The sequence below is a fragment of the Mustela nigripes genome, chromosome 15 (genome assembly GCF_022355385.1).
Source record: "Mustela nigripes isolate SB6536 chromosome 15, MUSNIG.SB6536, whole genome shotgun sequence".
NCBI lineage: Eukaryota > Metazoa > Chordata > Mammalia > Carnivora > Mustelidae > Mustela > Mustela nigripes.
Window position 1 is genome coordinate 8,715,567 of NC_081571.1, and position 23,815 is coordinate 8,739,381.

At 36.9% G+C, this 23,815-nt stretch overlaps 1 protein-coding gene across 1 annotated transcript in view; it reads right to left on the reverse strand.

Moving 5' to 3' along the window:
• The window catches only part of LOC132002948 (phospholipid-transporting ATPase IB-like), a 247,455-nt gene that overhangs the window by 197,286 nt on the left and 26,354 nt on the right, over positions 1–23,815 (reverse strand). The window contains exons 8-11 of the mRNA XM_059378234.1: positions 20,672–20,741; positions 5,570–5,697; positions 4,595–4,706; positions 871–1,036 (exon numbers count right to left, since the gene is read on the reverse strand). Of these exons, the coding sequence (XP_059234217.1) occupies positions 871–1,036; positions 4,595–4,706; positions 5,570–5,697; positions 20,672–20,741 (476 nt within the window). The remainder of the gene's footprint in view (positions 1–870; positions 1,037–4,594; positions 4,707–5,569; positions 5,698–20,671; positions 20,742–23,815) is intronic.

Below are 23,815 nucleotides of genomic sequence, written 5' to 3' on the forward strand. Positions count from 1 at the left end.
GGAGAAGGGGGTGGTATTATGGACATTGGGGAGGGTATGTGCTTTGGTGAGTGCTGTGAAGTGTGTAAGCCTGGTGATTCACAGACCTGTACCCTTGGGGATAAAAATATATGTTTATTAAAAAAAAAAAAAAAGACTTCACAAAAAGAAAAAATGAATGGATCTTTGATTTTTTTAATCAAATGTACAAAGTATTTCTCTTAGCTTCTTTTTTTTTAAATTTATTTTTTATTTATTTTTAGCATAACAGTATTCATTATTTTTGCACCACACCCAGTACTCCATGCTTCCTTATTTTTAAGATGTTCCCAATCAGATCCTCTCAACGGAAGTTTAAAAATTTAAAATCCTCAGCTGATAGAGAAAAGGCAGAAAGATGTATAATGGTTAATTATGAAAACATGGAAAGATAGAAGTCAAAAAAAGACTGAATTTTAATGCCGAGGATCAGTTTACTTTTAAATCTTTTACTGATCTTCTAGTCAATGTAACCACTGACATCCCTTCAGGGTCCCTTGTCCTCATTTTCTTGGCATCATTCATTGTCCATAGAGTACTGTACAACCCAGTGAGGTGGATATTATGGCCATTTTCAAATGAGGAAGGACATGCTTAGAGAAGTAAAAGACCTTGTCCACCTTCTCCTGGTGACTAAATGGCAGAGGCAAAAATGCAGGCCTTGTCTGTCTGGCTCACAGTCTCATTCTTCTGCCTTGACTCCTCCCTCTTCTTTATTCTGGACTGCCAAAATTATGTGGAACTGGCAGAACAATCTCAAGAAGGAAATATTTTTTCTAAACTCATTAATCCTTAGGGGTACAGCATTACAACCCCCAAAATGGTATCTTCTTACTACCCTTGTACACTTACCCTTCATCCTGATGTACCAAATGCCTTCTCCATACCATTCATTCCAGAGTATGGCCCCTACACAGCTCACCAAGGACATGGCCAGGAGCAGCAAGAACAACACCAGGATTTGCACATTGGTCACCTTCTCAACATTTGATCTCTTGAGAGGCAATTTGATAGAATTCTGCATAATGGCACATGCACACACATCAAAAAGAATGAAAAACAATCAAAGGAATTATAATGCATGAGTACTTTGATGGCAAAAAGAGGTAAAAAAAAAAAAATCCCAACAGTTGAAAAGTAGAACACTTTTTTTTGTCAAATAACTAAGAAGACTAAAAGTGTGCCATATTTTTGAATGACATGGCTTTCCGCTTTGGTCCTTAAAGCTTTTTTACTAATTTAACAAAGAACATATTCACACAGATGATGACCCCAGAGTTCTAGGGTTTTAAAAGAAATCAAATATGGTAAATCAGTCTAGGTGATCTGTACAGATCTCCCCTCACAACAACAGAAAAGATCAAAAGACCATAGTAATTTATTGGCTTTCCTATTTATAGTTCTTGAATTATTTCTGGTTTATTTAAAAACCACTGAAAGATAACCTTTCATCTGAGTCTATTGGGAAAATATTCAAGATTTTACCAATATAATAACTGCTCTGACATGCATATTGGAAACCAAAGCTCTGGGTTAGGGATACAGTGACAGTTTCAAATAATTTTCTATTAGCATTTCAGATTTGCCGGTAAATTTCTTAAAATTGTCTGCAGAGGTCTACTGAAATATTAGCAAATATGTGTATATTAAATTTTTTAATATATAACATACATAATTGACATATATATCTGTGTGTATATAGATAGAGAGATAGATATATTTAACTTTTCAATCACACTTTGCCAGGTTAAGTTTACCATTTCTACATTTTCTTAATGTAGAAACATCCTCAAAGTCTACAAGTTATGAAAATATGATTACTATCAATTAGTCAACTTTTTTACAAAGCACAGGAACAAGATTTTCTTTAAATCCTAGGTTTAACTGTATTAAGCTTATTATTAGAGAACATCCGTGTGTGTGTGCACATAATTTATATATATATGTATATATATATATATATATATATATACATATATCTATGCTCATATACACTTATAATATCTCCAAAACAATCATGTCATTCCTTCTCTTTTGCTGACCTGTGTAAGTTATTTCTTCAAATGTTGTACAATATAGAACAGTTTTCAACTAAGGGTATTGTACTTAAAATCTTTCAGTAAGGACATATTGACATTTACTAGTTTTTTCTTTCCTAAAGTCATGGAAAAGCCCTCTTTGAGATTTCTGTTATTCCAAAACAACAAAATCAACATGTATAATAAACTTCTGCAATGATTTACATTCACAGAACATAGAGAAGGACATACTTTCTCATGAGCTGCACCACAGACAAGCCACACTGTGAAGATAATGGAGTGGGCTTCTTACATGAACAGTAGACATTTAAATCTGAGATGCAGTGTTGTATTACCAGGTGTACAATTAAGACAGCATGATCATTTGATACTGTTTGAGGGTCGCCATTTTACAAATGAACTGTGGATCATGATTCTGTGTGTTCTATGTTTCCCTTGGTTCCCTGCCTAAACACAAACTTCTAGTTGGAGATAGAGTATGTTCGCATCACTGTCTTAGTCTGGGGCTCCTAGTATACAGAGTATAAGGAAATCTTACCCATTAATGCATTGTTGCAGGGTACAATGCCAGGGCAGGAGGAAAGTGAGGAAGAAGAAAAGTGAGGCAAGAAATTGGGAAACAAACAGAGTGGAGTGTCACCAGTCATAGCTTTGCAAGAAAATGTACCCAGGTCTCAGTGATATAGCTTCCAACTTTCCTCAGACTCATCTGTCACCATTCCATGCCTTCTCTCTCTGCCATTTATACAACAGTCATCCTGAGTTGCAGTGCCCACATGGCCCTTGGACACATGCCAATTCTTGGCCTGGTTCTGTCCTACATGCCTCCCTTCTTTCTGAACTTGCTTTACATGCTACTTCCCCACAGCAGCCTCAACATCATGCTGGATGGAGCTCTTATGTAGACATGGAATGTCCTACACTCACCGCTCCTGAGGGACCTCTTGTTATTATGTTACCTCGACTGTCTTCCTTCACACACTGCAAGAAACTCAAGGACAAGCAATAGGTATACTAGATCCCAAGGTCTTAGCATAGCATCTGGCATTACATTGGTACTAAAGAGATATTTATAGAAGGAATAGTCAAAGCCAAATGTTGCATTTTAGCAGATAGTATAATGGGTAGACCTACTGTCAAGTTCTCATGAATAATAAACATGCAAGAAGTTCCTACTCCCAAACAAAGATGGCAATTGACTTTCAGGCATATGATTTTGTGATTCAACACTTCCTCACAACACCTGGTGCTCATCACAACAAGTACCCTCCTTAATCTCCATCACCTAGTAAACCCATTCCCCACCCATCTCCCTCCAGCTGGAATTTAAATAAAAACTTCCAAAAAACATGCTGCCTTTTGTTTCAACAATTTCAATGTTAGAGATTTATCTTCTGTAAAAATAAAAATAAAATAAAATAAATAAGCAACTATCCATGTTCACTGCAGCAATATTTATAATAGTTTCTCTCCCCTAGACTCTCTAAGGTAACTATATCATTTCCACATGTTAAAGATTTATTTTTTTATCTGAGACAGAGAGAGAGAGAGCACACAGGTGGGAGGAGGGGCAGAGGGAGAGGGAGAGAGAAGTTTAAGCAAACTCTGCTCTAAGCATGGAGCACCATGCAGGGCTCAATCCCTCCTTGAGATCAGAACCTGAGCTGAAATCAAGAGTCCAAGCCTCAACCGACTGAGCCACCCTGGTGCCTCTCCCTATGTTAATATAGAATGTAATTTTAAGTTTTAAATATCAATTCACATAATAGTCTGTACAGATTGGTACCATTTTTGCCAACATTAAATGTTTTCTGTACATTTATGTGTCTGTATACATATTATTAGATATTTGCTCATTATAGAATTAAAAAAAGAAAAAAAATGATTGAGAGGAATGGTACATAAGAGAAGGAATTCACACAGAACTTTTAATGTCATTTTGGCCAAAATAATCTTACTATAAATTGGAGCCATATAGACTAAAATGAAATATGGACCTCCCACAAGGGGAGATGGAGAGAAGGGAGTTGAGGGAAATTGGAAGGGGAGGTGAACCATGAGAGACTATGGACTCTGAAAAACGATCTGAGGATTTTGAAGGGACGGTGAGGGGGAGGTTGGGGGAACCAGGTGGTGGGTATTAGAGGGCACAGATTGCATGGAGCACCGGGTGTGGTGCAAAAACAATGAATACTGTTGCGCTGAAAAGAAATTTAAAAAAAAAAAGAAAGAAAAAGAAATATGGACCTCCCTTCGATGTTCAGGTTAATAAACAGAAATAATCTTCCTTAAAAAAAAAAAGATTTTATGTATTTACTTGAGAGAGCTTGAGCAGGAGGAGGAACAGAGGAGAAGCTAACTCCCTGTTGAGCAGGGAGCCTGTTGTGGGACTTGATCCCAGGACCCTGGGACCATGACCTGAGCCAAAGGCAGACACTTAACCAACTGAGCTACTGAGGTGCTCCCAGAAATAATCTTCCTAAATTCAAGAGATAAATACTAATCTAGAGGCAATACTACTTCACAAGTTATTTTACCTGCATGAATTTGGTTTCAAATCCAGTGTAAACAACTATGCCAAGGATCCACTGAGTATTTTTAAGTTGTGTACCTCTTAGCAAGACCTGATCTGGTCCAATTGGAACAGGGCTAAAAATAAAGAAGAGCAGTTATAAGTAAGCCAAAAAAGATTTTCCTTTTCTTTTCACAATATAAAGCAAGTGTAAGTTTTCACCTTACGTATATTTCTTTCTGTCAAGTTCAACTTTAGGGGTAAAGAGCAATAAAAACATTTGTGTCTTCATAGGAAATACCTCTTTCTAAAAGAGCATGAAAAACCAATGTTTTAGCATCCATTTCTCAGTAACTCAGAAGTATGTCGACTAAACTTTTAGAGAGAAAATATCTCTTGTATGTAGGGTGACTATAAAACTTATTGTCAGGAAGATTAGGTGGAGGAATAAGTACCTGGGTGCTGACTTGGTAATCTGCAGAAAAGATTACACGTGGGCATTCAGAGCACACAAAGGAAACTCAGTCGGCCATATTTACCTGTCCTCCTCCCCTCCAGCACAGCCAACTTACTATATCAAAGATGTTTCTGTAAAAGTCTTAAATGGAAGCTAAGTGGGGTAGAAATTAGGAAAAAAATCCTTCATTATCAAACAGAAACCTTAGTGGCTCTTCTTCTTGGATGAATTTCAAAACCTTTTTCTTTCCACTAATTCACCACAAGGGATGTGCTAAGTGCTTGTCCTCGAAGGGAACTTGGACCAACAACTTCTCTAGTCTTTACATTTGCAAATATACCAATTAAGAAAATGCCATACACTTTCCTCCCTTACTTAAGAATTCCTTTTTTTTTTAAACAATATATTGACACCTCAGGTATTTCAACATCAAGTAAAAAACGAAAAAGTATAAAGGTTTAAAATGTTATCAACCAAGAGAACAAAAACTGCCACACTTTATTTTCCATTTTAAAAAAATGTTTGAGATGTGAAAGATGATACCTTTTATCATTTAGATACAACGTTCCAACAAAGGTGTTGAAATGACGATTAGGTCCTTCACATTCTATTTTTCCAGATAGGCTTGACAATTGTTTTTCTGTTTGCATTTCAGAAGTTTCTGACAAAGCCTGTAAGATAAAGTCAAAGTTAAAAAATAATGAAAATTTAATCTTAATAGCAAAGTTCAATGTCTCTAGTGGTTCTTAAGAGCAAATTAAGAAAATCAGAGTCTAAAACTGTACTGCATATATCAGATAATAAACAATGTACATAAAACTTAAACATAAACTTTGTTAGAAAACTTTTCCACCCCAGCATTTTTCAAATAATTTTAATAAGGTTGAAAGAAGTAGGAATGTTACATTCTCATCATCTCTATAGAAAAACAACATTTTTGAAAGCTTAGTCAATTTAACCAAACATCATATCATGTTTGATACATCTATGACTAATGATGTTGAACTCTGGACCATGCTTAGAGTAGCAAGGATCTAACAATACTGATTCCATGTATCACCTGATATGCTTGCATCAGATTCATCTGGAAGTCTTTAAAATACAGATTGCTGAGAGTTGCCCCCAAGATTTTTTAATTCAGTAGGTCTGGGGTGGGTCACTAGAATTTGCATTACCAAAAGAATGCTGACAGTGCTGGTCCAGGGATCAAGCTTGGAGAAACACTGATCTAGAGAACATCTCATTGCAATAAGATTATCTCAACTTTCCAGAGAGAAAACGTGGATCATCTTCAGGAGAACAAGAACCAAATTGTCATGGGTCTTTTAAACAGCAATACAAGATATAGGAAGACAGTGAATTTTTATTTTTAATTATCTAAATAAAAGACCTGTAAACTTAGAATGTTATATCTTCCCAAATACAAATATGAAAGTTTAATGCAAATATTTTCAAGCATGCAATGTCTTGGAAATTTTGAGACTCAAAAACCTACACTGAAACAGTTTGAGATGCACTTCTGTTAATCAAAAGATGCTTTACAGAAGTACAAGAGCAAGTTATCAACAGGGTCAATGTCTTCTAGATATTTATAATACATATAACTCATAAAGAATTAGTATGAAAAATATGTAAAGAAATCCTATAAACCAACAAAAACATAAATATCCCAATAGAAAAATGAACAAACAGAGGAATCAAGATGGTGGAGAAGTGGCAGGCTGAGGCTACATCAGGTAGTAGGAGATCAGCTAGATAGCTTATCTAAACACTGGAAACACCTACAAATCCAATGGGAGATAGAAGAGAAAAAGAACAGCAATTCTAGAAACAGAAAATCAACCACTTTTTGAATGGTAGGACTGGCATAGAAGTGAATCCAAAGTGACAGGAAGATAGACTGTGGAGGGGAAGGGCTGGCTCCTGACAAGTAGCAGAGCAAGGAGCAAAAAATCGGGACTTTTAAAAGTCTATTCCACTGAGGGACATCGCTCCAGAGGCTAAACCGGGGTGAAGCCCACATGGGGTCAGCTTGGCCCCAGGACGCGCAGGGTCACAAAAGGATCAGGGGTGTCTGAGTGTCACAGAGCTTGCAGGTATTAGAATGGGAAAGCTGGATACAGAGACAGAGCTGAAGAGTGAGCTCTAAGCTCAGGGTTACCTTGAACCAGTCACAGCCTACGTGAGCTCAGAGACGGCTAGAGGCCAGGGAGACGGGAGTTATTGGGTGCTGTCCTCTGGGGGCACACTGAGGAGTGGGAACCCGAGCTCTCGGCTCCTCTGGATTAGAGACTGGGAGGCCAACATTTTCATTCCCATCCTCCAGAATTCTACGGAAAAAATTCAGGGAACAAAAGTTCCCGAAACCGAACCTGAGCGGATAACTCAGCCTGGCCCCTGGTAAGGACGATGCAATTCCGCCTCAGGCAAAGACACTTGAGAATCACTACAACAGACCCCTCCCCCAGAAGATCAATAAGAAATCCAGCCAGGACCAAGTTCACCTACCAAGGAGTACAGTTTCAATACCAAGGAGAGCGGCAGAATTCCAGAGAAGGAGAAAGCAAAGCACTGAATTCATGGCTTTCTCCCTATGATTCATTAGTCTTGCAGTTAATTTAATTTGGTTTTTTTTTTCAATTTTTTTCTTCTGCTGCTAAATTTCTTTTAACTTTTACCCTTTTATTTTTTAATGTTTTTTAACGAGTTTATCTAATATATATATATTTTTTCTGCTTTATATTTTTTCTTTATTCATTTTCTTTTTATAATTCTTTCTTTTTTTTTCCTGAACTTCTTTTTATCCCCTTTCCCCCCCTCCCCCACGATTTGGGGTCTCTTCTGATTTGGTAAAAGCATATTTTCCTGGGGTTTTTGCCACCCTTTTAGTATTTTACTTGCTCCTTCATATACTCTTATCTGGACAAAATGAAGAGAGGCAGTACCGACGGCTGGGGATCTAATCAATACAGACACTAGTCATATGTCAGATCTAGAGTTCAGAATGACAATTCTCAAGGTTTTAGCCAGGCTTGAAAAAGGCATGGAAGATATTAGAGAAACCCTCTCGGGAGACATAAAAGCCTTTTGTGGAGAAATAAAAGAACTAAAATCTAACCAAGTTGAAATCAAAAAAGCTATTAATGAGGTGCAATCAAAAATGGAGGCTCTCACGGCTAGGATAAATGAGGTAGAAGAAAGAATTAGAAATACAGAAGACCAAATGACAGAGAATAAAGAAGCTGAGCAAAAGAGGGACAAACAGCTACTGGACCACGAGGGGAGAATTTGAGAGATAAGTGACACCATAAGACAAAACAACATTAGAATAATTGGAATTCCAGAAAAAAAAAAAGAAAGAAAGAGGGGAGAAGAAGGTGTATTGGAGAGAACTATTGGAGAGAATTTCCTTAATATGGCAAAAGGAACAAGCATCAAAATCCAGGAGGTGCAGAGAACCCCCCTCAAAATCAACAAGAATAGGTCCACACCCCGTCACCTAATAGTAAAATATACAAGTCTTAGTGACAAAGAGAAAATCCTGAAAGCAGCCCGGGAAAAGAAGTCTGTAACATACAATGATAAAAAATATTAGAATGGCAGCAGACTTATCCACAGAGACCTGGAAGGCCAGAAAGAACTGGCATGATATATTCAGAGCACTAAACGAGAAAAACATGCAGCCAAGAATACTATATCCAGCTAGGCTATCATTGAAAATAGGAGAGATAAAAAGCTTCCAGGACAAACAACAACTAAAAGAATTTGCAAACACCAAACCAGCTCTACAGAAAATATTGAAAGGGGTCCTCTAAGCAAAGAGAAGCCTAAAATTAGTAGATCAGAAAGGAACAGAGGCAATATACAGTAACAGTCCCCTTACAGGCAATACAATGGCACTAAATTCATATCTCTCAATAGTTACCCTGAATGTTCATGAGCTAAATGCCCCAATCAAAAGACACAGGGTATCAGAATGGATAAAAAAACAAAACCCATCTATATGTTGCCTACAAGAAACTCATTTCAGCCCTGAAGACACCTCCAGATTTAAAGTGAGGGGTGGAAAACAATTTACCATCCTAATGGACATCAGAAGAAAGCAGGAGTGGCAATCCTTAGAGCAATTAGATTTTAAGCCAAAGACTATAATAAGAGGTGAAGAAGGACATTCTATCATACTCAAAGGATCTGTCCAACAAGAAGATCTAACAATTTTAAATATCTATGCCCCTAACGTGGGAGCAGCCAACTATATAAACCAATTAATAACGAAATCAAAGAAACACATCAACAATAATACAATAATAGTAGGGGACTTTAACACTCCCCTCACTGAAATGGACAGATCATCCAAGCAAAAGATCAGCAAGGAAATAAAGGCCTTAAACGACACACTGGACCAGATGGACATCACAGATATATTCAGAACATTTCATCCCAAAGCAACAGAATACACATTCTTCTCTAGTGCACATGGAACATTCTCCAGAATAGATCACATCCTCGGTCCTAAATCAGGACTCAACCGGTATCAAAAGATTGGGATCATTCCCTGCATATTTTCAGACAACAATGCTCTAAAGCTAGAACTCAACCACAAAAGGAAGTTTGAAAAGAACCCAAATACATGGAGACTAAACAGCATCCTTCTGAAGAATGAGTGGTCAACCAGGAAATTAAAGAAGAATTGAAAAAATTCATGGAAACAAATGATAATGAAAACACAACGGATCAAAATCTGTGGGACACAGCAAAGGCAGTCATGAAAGGAAAATATATAGCAAAACAAGCCTTTCTCAAGAAACAAGAAAGGTCTCAGGTACACAACCTAGCCCTACACCTAAAGGAGCTAGAGAAAGAACAAGAAAGAAATCCTAAACCCAGCAGGAGAAGAGAAATCATAAAGATCAGAGCAGAAATCAATGAAATAGAAACCAAAAAAACAATAGAACAAATCAACAAAACTAGGAGCTGGTTCTTTGAAAGAATTAATAAGATTGATAAACCCCTGGCCAAACTTATCCAAAAGAAAAGAGAAAGGACCCAAAAAAATAAAATCATGAATGACAGAGGAAAGATCACAACTAACACCAAAGAAATACAAACAATTATAAGAACATACTTTGAGCAACTCTACGCCAACAAATTTGACAATCTGGAAGAAACGGATGCATTCCTAGAGAAATATAAATTACCACAACTGAACCAGGAAGAAATAGAAAGACTGAACAGACCCATAACCAGTAAGGAGATTGAAACAGTCATCAAAAATCTCCCAACAAACAAAAGCTCAGGGCCAGATGGCTTCCCAGGGGAATTCTACCAAACATTTGAAGAAAAACTAATTCCTATTCTCCTGAAACTGTTCCAACAAATAGAAATGGAAGGAAAACTTCCAAACTCATTTTATGAGGCCAGCATCAACTTGATCCCAAAACCAGAAAACGATCCCATCAAAAAAGAGAACTACAGACCAATATCCTTGATGAACACAGATGCGAAAATTCTCACCAAAATACTAGTCAATAGGATTCAACAATACATTAAAAGGATTATTCACCACGACCAAGTGGGATTTATTCCAGGGCTGCAAGCTTGGTTCAAGATCTGCAAATCAATCAATGTGATACAACACATTAATAAATGAAAGAACAAGAACCATATGATACTCTCAATAGATGCTGAAAAAGCATTTGACAAAGTACAGCATCCCTTCCTGATCAAAACTCTTCAAAGTGTAGGGATAGAGGGCACATACCTCAATATTATCAAAGCCACCTATGAAAAACCCACCACAAATATCATTCTCAATGGAGAAAAACTGAAAGCTTTTCCGCTAAGGTCAGGAACACGGCAGGGATGCCCATTATCACCACTGCTATTCAACATAGTACTAGAGGTCCTAGCCTCAGCAATCAGACAACAAAAGGAAATTAAAGGCATCCAAATTGACAAGGAAGAAGTCAAACTATCACTCTTCGCAGATGATATGATACTATATGTGGAAAACCCAAAAGACTCCACTTCAAAACTGCTAGAACTTATACAGGAATTCAGTAAAGTGTCAGGATATAAAATCAATGCACAGAAATCAGTTGCATTTCTCTACACCAACAACAAGACAGAAGAAACAGAAATTAAGAAGTCAATCCCATTTACAATTGCACCCAAAACTATAAGATACCTAGGAATAAACCTAACCAAAGAGGCTAAGAATCTATATTCAGAAAGCTATAAAGTACTCATGAAAGAAATTGAGGAAGACACAAAGAAATGGAAAAATGTTCCATGCTCCTGGATTGGAAGAACAAATATTGTGAAATTGTCTATGCTACCTAAAGCAATCTACATATTTAATGCAATTCCTATCAAAGTACCATCCATCTTTTTCAAAGAAATGGAACAAATAATTCTAAAATTTATATGGAACCAGAAAAGACTTTGAATAGCCAAAGGAATATTGAAAAAGAAAGCCAAAGTTGGTGGCATCACAATTCTGGACTTCAGGTTCTATTACAAACCTGTCATCATCAAGACAGCATGAGACTGGCACAAAAACAGACACATAGATCAATGGAACAGAATAGCAAGGCCAGAAATAGACCCTCAACGATATGGTCAACTATTCTTCGACAAAGCAGGAAGGAATGTCCAATGGAAAAAAGACCATCTCTTCAATAAATGGTGTTGGAAAAATTGGACAGCCAAATGCAGAAAAATGAAATTGGACCATTTCCTTACACCACACACAAAATTAGACTCAAAATGGATGAAGGACCTCAATGTGAGAAAGGAATCCATCAAAATCCTTGAGGAGAACACAGGCAGCAACCTCTTCGACCTCAACCGCAGCAACATCTCCCGAGGAACATCGCCAAAGGCAAGGGAAGCAAGGGCAAAAATGAACTATTGGGATTTTATCAAGATCAAAAGCTTTTGCACAGCAAAGGAAACAATTAACAAAACCAAAAGACAACTGACAGAATGGGAGAAGATATTCGCAAACGACATAGCAGATAAAGGACTAGTGTCCAGAATCTATAAAGAACTTAGCAAACTCAACACCCAAAGAACAAATAATCTAATCAAGAAATGGGCAGAAGACATGAACAGACATTTCTGCAAAGAAGACATCCAGATGGCCAACAGACACATGAAAAAGTGCTCCATATCACTCGGCATTAGGGAAATACAAATCAAAACCACAATGAGATATCACCTCATACCAGTCAGAATGGTTAAAATTAACAAGTCAGGAAATGACAGATGCTGGTGAGGATGCAGAGAAAGGGGAACCCTCCTACACTGTTGGTGGGAATGCAAGCTGGTGCAACCTCTCTGGAAAACAGCATGGAGGTTCCTCAAAATGTTGAAAATAGAACTACCCTATGACCCAGCAATTGCACTACTGGGTATTTACCCTAAAGATACAAACGTAGTGATCCAAAGGGGCACGTGCACCCAAATGTTTATAGCAGCAATGTCTACAATAGCCAAACTATGGAAAGAACCTAGATGTCCATCAACAGATGAATGGATAAAGAAGAGGTGGTCTATATACACAATGGAATACTATGCAGCCATCAAAAGAAATGAAATCTTGCCATTTGCGATGACATGGATGGAACTAGAGGGTATCACGCTTAGCAAAATAAGTCAATCAGAGAAAGAGAACTATCATGTGATCTCCCTGATATGAGGAAGTGGAGATGCAGCATGGGGGGTTAAAGGGGTAGGAGAAGAATCAATGAAACAAGATGGGATTGGGAGGGAGACAAACCATAAGTGGCTCTTAATCTCACAAAACAAACTGAGGGTTGCTGGGGTGAGGGGGGTTGGGAGAGGGGGGTGGGGTTATGGACATTGGGGAAGGTATGTGCTATGGTGAGTGCTGTGAAGTATGTAAACCTGGAAATTCACAGACCTGTACTCCTGGGGATAAAAATACATTATACGTTTATTTAAAAAAAAAAAAAAGATGGGGCCACTGAAACCACACCGCAAAATGGTGCCTGCCCTCCCGAAGGAAACTCGGCCTGTCCCAGTTGCTCAAACCCTACAGATTAGGAGAAAATTGCAAAAAAAACAAACAAACAAACAAAAAGAAACAAAGAAAGAAAAAGAAAAATGTACAAACAACATGAACAAATTATTTCCCAGAAAAAGAAAATATGTATTACCAGCATGCTCTAAAACAGATGCTCAAGGGTGATAGATTAATGAATTAAAAAAGAAAAAACATTATCATATCGAGACAATAAAAAAATTAGTAAAAATCTTTAAAATAAAATTCTAGAAAAATAGAATTCTTAGCAAAACTTCAGAAATTTGGTAAAGCATACAAAAAGCAACTATCCACACTTAACTATAATATGTTAAAGCATTTCCATGTTTGAATCAAGAAGAGACTAAGTTCTATCACCAAATTTATTTGCAACTGCTCAGGAGTTTCTAGGTAATGCCGTAAGACTTGGATAAAAAGAAATTACATGATTACTGAAAAGTAAACACCAAAAATGAACCAACTTTTAAAGAAAAATTTTATTACCCAAAAAGTCCTATCTGCTTGACTTAAAAATCATAAAAATGTATAAGAGAGATGTAAGGTGGCTGGATTTAAGATTAATAAACAAAAATAAATATAGATGTATCTTAATTAAACATTCACCCCATACGAGACAGCTGGCTATTGCTAATAAAGCTGCTATAAACATTTGCATAAAGGTTGTTTGTCAATGTGAACATAGGTTTTCATCTCTCTGGGATAGTACAATTATTGGGTTGTCTAATATTTGCATGTTTAATTTTATACAAAACCACCAAAATGTTTTCTCAAATGGCTATATCATTTTATATTTTACCCATTGTGTTCAAATGATCCAGTTTCTCCACATCCTTACCTACATTTGGTGTTGGAACTATTTTTAATTTTGGCCATTCTGATAGGTGTGTATTAACATTTCCCTTTTATTTAAATTTGCACTTCCCTAATGGCTAACGATGTCAAAACTATCTTCTTGTGCTTATTTTATTATCCTGTCCTAGGAAATGTCTCTTTTTGCCCATTTTCTAATTGACTTGTTTGGTTTAGCTTTTTTGTTGTTGTTTTCTGTAGAGTTTTAAGAGTTCTTTATATATTCTATATATGAGGCCTTTGTCAGGTATGTGGTTTGCAAATATTTTCTCCCTGTTTTCAGCTTGTCTTTTCATCCTCTTCAAAAGCAAAAACTTTTCATTTTAACGAGGTCCAATTGATCAGTTTTTCCTTTTCTGGGTCATATTTTTAGGATTGATTCTAAAAAATCTTGGCCTAATCTAAATTCTGACGATTTTTTTCCCATATTTTTTCCTACAAGTTTTATAGTTTTACATTTTACATTTAAGTTATAATAAATCATTAGTTAACTTTTGTATAAAGTATGAAAGTTAGGTCAAGAGTCTTTAATTTGTTTTTTCCTATGAACATACAATTGCTCCAGCACTGTTTGTTGAAAAGATCATCTTTTCCTCCAATGAATTGCTTTTGCTCCTTTGACAAAATCATTTGGGGATATTGGTGTAGATCTGTTTCGGGGTTTCCTAGTCTGCTGCATTAAGCTGTGTGTCTTTCCTCTTACCAAAACTACACATTCTTGGTAACAGTCATAGAATGACTTGAAATCAGGTAGACTTATTCCTTTCATTTTATGCTGCTTTTTCTAAGTATTTTTTTCTAGCTATTATAGTTTCTTTGCATTTCTATACATATTTTAGGATAAGCTCATCTATCCCTACAAAAGATCTTGCTGGTATTTTCATAGGAGTCACATTAAACCTGAATTTCAATTCAGGAAGACTTAACATTCTTACTATGTTGAGTCTTCCAATCCATGAACTCTGTTTATCTCTCCATTTATCTAAATCTTCTTTAATTTCCTTAATCAACATTGTAATGAAATTTTCAGCATACAGATCCTGTCTTGTTAGATTTACACTTAATTCATATTTTTTAAAAGACTTATTTATTTATTTTAGAAAGAGAGAAAGGGCAGGGGCAGAGGGAGAGAGAGTCACCAAGTGCAAACCCAATGCAGGGCTCCATCTCACAGCCCTGAGATCATGACCCGAGTCAAAACCAAGAGTCAGATGCTTAACCAACTGTACCACCCAGGTGCCCCCTAATTCATATTTACAGCATTTATAAATGACACTGTATTTTTTTTTTTTTTTAGATTTTATGCACACAATGAGCAGGAGTAGGGGAAGGCACAGAGGGAGAAGGAGAAGCAGACTTTCTTCTGAGTAAGGAGTCAGGCGTGGTGCTCAGTCCTAAGATCCTGGGATCACCACCTGAGCTGAAAGCAGATGCTTAAGCGACTGAGCCTCCCAGGTGCCCCGATACTGTATTTTTAACGTTTATTGGTACTATACAGAAATAAAAGTGGTTTTGTATGTTTATCTGGCATCCTACATCCTTGCCCAAAACACATTATTTCATTTTATTTTAGATTCCTTGGGAATCTAGGTAGACAACTTTTTCTATGTAGATGACTATGTCAAAACCAAACAGAGACAGACTTATCACTTCCCTTCCAATCTGTGTACTTTGTTTTCCTCTTATTGTACTTTCTGCCTCTTCCAGTGCTATGTGAACAAGAATAGGGAGAGCTGAGATTGCCTATTTCCTGTCTCGGGGAATGCATTTAGTCTTTACCACCTATATTTCACCACATATATTTTAATATTAGTTCTAAGATTTTTTGTAGATGTTCTTTACCAAGTTGAGAATGTTCCCCTCTATTTCTACATTTCTCTAAGCTTTTTTCATGAATCGACACTGAATTTTGTCAAATGCTTTTCCTATATTTATTGATATTATCATTTTTCTTCTTTAGCCTAAAATGGTGGATTACATGGATTGATTTTCAATTATTAAACAAGCCTTGAATACATGGAATAAACTTTTGTAATTCTTTTCATATATTGCTGAATTCTTCTTACAAATACTTTTAAAGAAGTTGGATGTCTGTACTCATGAGGGATATTAGACTCTTTTTTGTTTTTTGTTTTTTCATTGTTTCTGTCTAGCTTGGGTGATCAGAGTAATAATAACAGCTTCATAAAATGAGTCGGAAATGTTCCCTCCTCTTCTTTTTTCTGGAGGACACTGTGTATAATTGATGTTAATTTTTCTTTGTATGTTTGTTAGAAATCTCCAGGGAAACCCCCTGGGCCTTGAGATTTCTTCTGGGAGAGTTTTTAAATTGTAAATTCAATTTTCTTAGTAGTTATTGGGCTATTCATTTTACCTTTTAAGGGTTTTTAAGTTTTTCTGTTATATTTGTCATGGATTTCCAGCTTTATTCCACCATGGTTGGAGAACACACTCTCCATGGTTTCAACTCTTTTAATTTTGTGAGGCTTATTTCATGATACAGCTATCTATCTTGGTGTAGGTTCTTTGAGCACTGAAAAGAATGTGGGTCTTTCTTTTGTTGGGTATTGTTGAATGTTGTATAAATAAATATCAAACAGATCTGTTGATTAACAGCCTGTAGTTCTGTATCTTTGAGAATTTTTGATCTAGTTGTTCTGTCAATTAATGAAAGTGGATTGCTGAAGTCTCCAACCATAAATGTGGATTTATATATTTATCTTTTAAGTTCTATCACTTTCAGCTTCACATATTTGCTGTTCTGTTTTTTGATGTATACATACATTAGCATTCTTATATCATATTGTTGGATTGACTCTCTTATCTTTATATAATTATAAAAAATGTTCCTTTTTGTCTCTAGCAACTTCATTTGCTCTAGTATTTACTTGATCTAATATTAACATAGGCACTCCTGATTTCTTTTACTTAATCTTTACATGATATATCTTTTTCCATCTTTTTACTTTTTTAAAAAAAATTTTATTTGAGAGAGAGCAAGCATAAGTGGGGTTGGGGTGGCAGAGGGAGAAGGAGAAGCACACTCCCAATTGAGCAGGAAGCCCCACATGGGGCTGGATCATAGATCCTGGGATCAGGACTTGAGCGGAAGGCTGATGCTTAACCAACTGAGCCACCCAAGCACCCCCATTTTTCTACTTTTAACCTGCCTATACCATTATAATTAAAACAAGTTTTGAATAGACAGCATGTAGTTGGATCATGTTTTTAATCTACTAGATATTACTTTAATCTAATAGTTAATGGCATATTAATATCATTTACATTTAATAGAATTATTGATTTTTGTTTGTCCTCTTGGTTTTGCTTTTTGCTTTTTCTTGCTTTCCTTTGGGTTACTTGAACATTTTTTAGGATTCCATTTTGGTTTGTTAATAGTGTGTTTTAGTATCTCCCTTCGTATAACAATTGTAGTGGTTGCTCCAGGCATTACATTATTTATAAGCAACTTCGCACAGTTCATTTGTATCACCATTTTACAAATTTAAATGTAGAAGCCTGGTTTCCTTTTATGTTTCTTTACTCTCCCCTGTTATACATTTTAAATATTTTCTTGCACACATTTAGAACTATATTAGATAATTTTAAGATTTTTGCTTCAGCTACCAAACATAATTTAGGAAACTCAAGAGAAAAAAAGAAAATATATTGTATTTAGCCTTATGTTTATCATGGTCCTTCTTCCTTTCTCCTTATGTTCCTTTTTTATGGTTTCCTTTCTGTTTCAAGACCTTCCTTTAGCCATTCTTGTACAATGAGTCCTGTGACAATAATTCTATTTTTTTTTTCCTTCAATTGGGAATGTTTTAATTCTCTCTTTATTCTTTAAAAATATTTTTCTGGGTCTATGATTCTGGACTGACAGTTCTTCCTTATCAGCATTTTTTAAATGTTATGCCATTTTTTTCTGTCCTCCCTGGATTTTAACGAGAAATCTGGTGTTATAGAAAGGATCTTTCCCCTCTAGATAGGGGACTTTTTCTCTTACTGCTTTAAAATATTTTCTTCTTTGTTTTCAGAAGTTTTACTATTATGTGTCTTGGTATGGGCTTTTTGGGTCTATCCTTTTTGGCTTGCCCAGCTTCTGAAATTTGTAGTTTATGTCTTTTGGCAAATTTGTGAAGTTTTAGTCACTGTTTCTTCCAGTAGTTTCTCAGGTGCACCCTTTCTTCTCCTTCCAGCATCTCATGTCATTAATGTTAGCTCTTTGGTTATATTCCCACAGGTATCTGAAGCTCTACTCATTTCTTTTTTAGCCTATTATCTCTGCTGTTCAAGTTGGAAGTTGCTACTGTTTTATCTTTCAGTTCATGGATTCTTTCCTCTGTCCCTTCTATTCTGTTGTTGAGCTCATCCCTTAAGAGTTTTTGATGCCTTAAGTACTTATTGTACTTTTAAGTTCTGAAGTTTCCATTTGGGTCATCTTTAAGTCTTCTATTGCTTTGCTCAGATTTTATTTCTTTGTTGAGACTTTTTATACTTTCATTTGTTTCAAGCATGTTTGTAGTTGCACACTGAAACTTTTTTCCTTATGGATCCTTTAAAATCTCTCTCAGATAATTCTAGCATCTTATTATATTTGTGTTAGCATTAGTTGATTGTCTTTTTTTTTAAAGACTTTATTTATTTATTTGACAGAGAAAGAGAGAGAGATCACAAGTAGGCAGAGAGGCAGGCGGGGGGTGGGGAAGCAGGCTCCCCACTGAGCAGAGAGCCTGACGTGGGGCTTGATCCCAGGACCCTGAGATCATGACCTGAGCCGAAGGCAGAGGCTTAAACCACTGAGCCACCCAGGCACCCCGATTTTCTTTTCTCATTGAGTTTGAGATACTCCTGGTTTTTAGCATAATGAATGACTCTTTATTGAAATCTGGACATCTGGGGTATTATAAGATCTGGATATCATTACACTTTCTGTTAGGTGGCTTCCTTTGACACTACTCTGACAGGGAACAGGAGTATTGCCTCATTATAGCAAGATGGGGGACAGAAAGGCAAGTTGCACACCTGGCCTCTGTTGACAGCCAAATGGAGGGGCTCCTTATTATAGCTGGGCAGGAGTGGGAGTTCTGGCTCCCCTGTAGACCTCCATCATTACCTCCCTGGACTGAAGCGGTTGCAGCACCTTATTACTGCTGTCCATGTAGTCTTCACTGACTCAGTGAAAAGAAAGGAGGGCCTTATCACCATCCTTATTACAAAATGAAAGTCTTGGCTTCCTACTTGGTTTCTCTGACACCATATTTTTTGGGGAGTTGGAAGCCTCATTAAAGCTGGGTAAAGATGAGGGACGCCTGGGTGGCTCAGTTGGTTAAGCAGCTGCCTTCGGCTCAGGTCATGATCCCAGTGTCCTGGGATCAAGTCCCACGTCGGGCTCCTTGCTCGGCAGGGAGCCTGTTTCTCCCTCTGCCTCTGCCTGCCTCTCTGTCTGCCTGTGCTCACTCACTCTCTCTCCCTCTATCCCTGACAAATAAATAAATAAATAAATAAATAAATAAATAAATAAATAGCTGGGTAAAGATGAAATTCTAGGCTCCACACTCAATCTTTGCTGGCACAGGTGAGAGTGGGGCCAAATTTTTACTCTGGTGTTTGACTGGGGAAGAGTGGTCATTGTCTCAAACTTTCTATCTTGCTGACTGCCCCTTTGCTGGTCCTTTGACTACAGAAAGGAGGCTTTTGTTTGGGCATTTTTTCTTTTTTTTTTTTTTTTGTCTGTATCAATTGGTTTTTCTGGGTTTTGGGTTTCTTCAGTTCCAAGCCTTGTATATATGACAAAAGGTATATATGACTCACCACCTTGTTGTTCCCTGGGTTCCAAGGCCCCACAATCTACCTTCTTCTATCACTCTTTCAATATATTCTCATATTTGTTTTCTATATAATGCCCAAAGTCTTTAGTGGTACTTAGCACGGAAAAAAAAGAAAGTATGTCTACTTCATTTCCCCTGAAACAGAAGTCTACAATTGCATTTTTTAAAAAATCAAGAGGGTACTACCAAACTATTACAACAGTTAGTACTGGGGATAAAAGTGGGATTTGGAAGGTGGAGATGAGGTTTAATAGACAAAGCTCCTGTATTATTTATATTATTTTTACAAAAATGATATATTACTTTAATAAATTCTAAATTTTTTTTGCATGTTCGATCAAATTAAAGTAGCAAACATGTAAATAATCAAATGTAAATTTAAAGACTTCTTATTGAAGCAAAGTGACAAAGCAGACTCAATTATCTTAAAGATCATCTTTTTTCCATGAATAAGAAGTTAATTAGAAAACGATCTCCTTCCATTCATTATCCCAACTTACTCTGAAATTCAAATAATAATTTAAAAAGCAGTGGTATATGCACTCAGAGCTCATTTATACCCCTTTAATCTAGTTATGATATTTATTATGACAGTACTTTTACCATTGAAGAGCAAAAATATCCTCAAAACAATATGCATCAAGGCATGTTATCCTTTATATGATCTGTGTTTTATAGGACATTCTTTCTTGCACTAGTACCATACCACCTAGTTCCTACGTATTCTTTTTAAAGTACCCTGTAAATAACTAATGAGGATGAATCATATCCACACAACAGCAGTGAGATACTTTTCTTCATGAACCAAAAACAAACAAACAAACAAAACTGGCACCTGCCAAAACTTGACATTGTGAGTTTAAGCACAAATTAGGATTTCAAAGGTATCCTTACCTGTCGTATTTTTAGATTTGTCTCCCCATCCAGATTAGATGTTGCTACATAACATGTTACTTGAGGTTCACTAAGGAAAATAAAGCAAATAACACTGAGTCACCATCTCTCCAAAAATCAAATTCCCAATAGAAGTAACAGTGAAACGGGACCTGCATCAAGAGCTGAAAGGGCTGTTCAAAACGGAAAGAACTCCAATTACTGTCTCAGGAAAAATTAGCTGTCCGACACTACCAGCCTAAAATTCACTATGTAGTAGAAAACTTTCTACCCTCACAAAGCTGCGTGATTACTCTTTAATCCCAAAAAGAGAAATGGCCGAGGGTGAACAGAAGAGGTTATATAGCTCAGAACAAACCAGTGTCACAACTAAAGTCAAACCTAAAATTCTGTTATTTTCTAAGATGGGTCCATTGGAGTTCCCTATGGCTCAAGCTCTATGGCCACCTTCTTTCTTCTTTTTTTAAAGATTTTATTTATGCATTTATTTATTTGAGAAAGAATGAGTGAGTGAGAGAGAGAGAGAGAAAGAGAACCAGCTATATGGGGAAGGACAGCAGGAGAGGGAGAAGCAGACTCTCCAGTGAACAAGGAGCCTAGTGTGGAGCTTGATCCCAGGACTCTGCGATCCCAGGACTCTTGATCCCAGGGACTCTCGCAGGACTCATGGCCTGAGCCGAAGACAGACACTTAAAGGACTGGGCCACCCAGGCGCCCCTCAGTGGCCTTCATAATGAGAATAAAATCTTTAGGATAACTCTGGGCAGAGCAGGGGCTCCCAGACAAACACTATACTTTGGCTTCTTTATTTTTTTTAAGGTTTTATTATTTATTCATGAGAGACAGAGAGAGAGCAAGAACAAGAGAGAGAGAGAGAAAGAGAGAGAGAGAGAGAGAGGAAGGAAGAGGCAGAGGGAGAAGCAGACTCCCCACCAAGCAGGGAGCCTGATGCAGGGCTCGATCCCAGGACCTGAGATCATGACGTGAGCCACCCAGGTGCCTGGGGCTTCTGTATTTCTATCTAACCTCACCAGTTAAGAAATCAAGACACTGAATTAAAGAACATTGGCTTTGTCAGATTTTATTCCATGTAAAATGCAATTTACTCATGAAAATTAATTGTCTGGGGAGGAAAATGCCACAAAGAATAACAAAAATTGTCATTAAAGTTTACTTAGTCTTAAATTCAGTCTTACTCTTTGGACTGTATCTCATTTACTGAATATCAAGTTTAAAGTAAAGCAATCTGTATCGATTCTGCCAGCCAAGACCATATACCCACAAAATAAAAATATATCTTTACTAAAGATGCCAGTGACAAAACAAAGTAAGAACTTCCAAAATCTTTTTCTATTATGCCTGATTTCTATGAGTTTATTCTTTTCTATTGTAGCTAACTTTTTAGGCTAGATTCTTAGCTCATTTTTTTGTCATTTCTTCTTTTTTTAATGAATGCATTTAAAATTAAAAATGTCTGTCAACTTAGCTGTATCATAGGAGGTTTGATGCATTCTCATAACTACTAAAATCTAAGTATTTTCCAATTTCCATTAGGATTGCCTCCTTGGCCAATGAGTTGTTTAGGGGCATGTTTTATTTCTAACATACAAGGTTCCTAGTTATCTTTATATTACTGATTTCAGACATAATAGCATTATGGTCAGAACAAGTGGCCTGTGGAATACCAGTCTCTCAGAATCTGTTGATTCTTTCTTATGTCCTAACAATTTTGACAAGTGTTCCTATTTGTGAAGAATTGTAAAGAATATGTATACATCACTTTTTGATACATGATATACCAAAAATCTCTATACATGCCATTATTTCAAGGTTGTCGCTATGTTTTTCAAATCTCCTACCACCATAATGACTTTTTTTTTCAAACAGTATTTATTTCTTTATGTCTTCATGTCTAAAAGCATGTTTCTTTGTTTTTTTAATATAATTTTTTATTTTTTATAAACATATATTTTTATCCCCAGGGGTACAGGTCTGTGAATCACCAGGTTTACACACTCACAGCACTCACCAAAACACATACCCTCCCCAATGTCCATAATACCACCCCCTTCTCCCAAACCCCCTCCCCCCAGCAAACCTCAGTTTGTTTTGTGAGATAAAGAGTTACTTATGGTTTGTCTCCCTCCCAATCCCATCTTCTTTCATTTATTCTTCTCATACCCACTTAAGCCCCCATGTTGCATCACCACTTCCTCATATCAGGGAGATCATATGATAGTTGTCTTTCTCCGCTTGACTTATTTCGCTAAGCATGATACGCTCTAGTTCCATCCATGTTGTCGCAAATGGCAAGATTTCATTTCTTTTGATGGCTGCATAGTATTCCATTGTGTATATATACCACATCTTCTTGATCCATTCATCTGTTGATGGACATCTAGGTTCTTTCCATAGTTTGGCTATTGTGGACATTGCTGCTATAAACATTCGAGTACACGTGCCCCTTTGGATCACTACGTTTGTATCTTTAGGGTAAATACCCAATAGTGCAATTGCTGGGTCATAGGGCAGTTCTATTTTCAACATTTTGAGGAACCTCCATGCTGTTTTCCAGAGAGGTCGCACAAGCTTGCATTCCCACCAACACTGTAGGAGGGTTCCCCTTTCTCCGCATCCTCGCCAGCATCTGTCATTTCCTGACTTGTTGATTTTAGCCATTCTGACTGGTGTGAGGTGATATCGCATGGTGGTTTTGATTTGTATTTCCCTGATGCCGAGTGATATGGAGCACTTTTTCATGTGTCTGTTGGCCATCTGGATGTCTTCTTTGCAGAAATGTCTGTTCATGTCCTCTGCCCATTTCTTAATTGGGTTATTTGTTCTTTGGGTGTTGAGTTTGCTAAGTTCTTTATAGATTCTGGACACTGTCCTTTATCTGATATGTCGTTTGCAAATATCTTCTCCCATTCTGTCAGTTGTCTTTTGATTTTGTTAACTGTTTCCTTTGCTGTGCAAAAGCTTTTGATCTTGATGAGATCCCAGTAGTTCATTTTTGCCCTTGCTTCCCTTGCCTTTTGCGTTGTTCCTAGGAAGATGTTGCTGCGGCTGAGGTCGAAGAGGTTGCTGCCTGTGTTCTCCTCAAGGATTTTGATGGATTCCTTTCACACATTGATGTCCTTCATC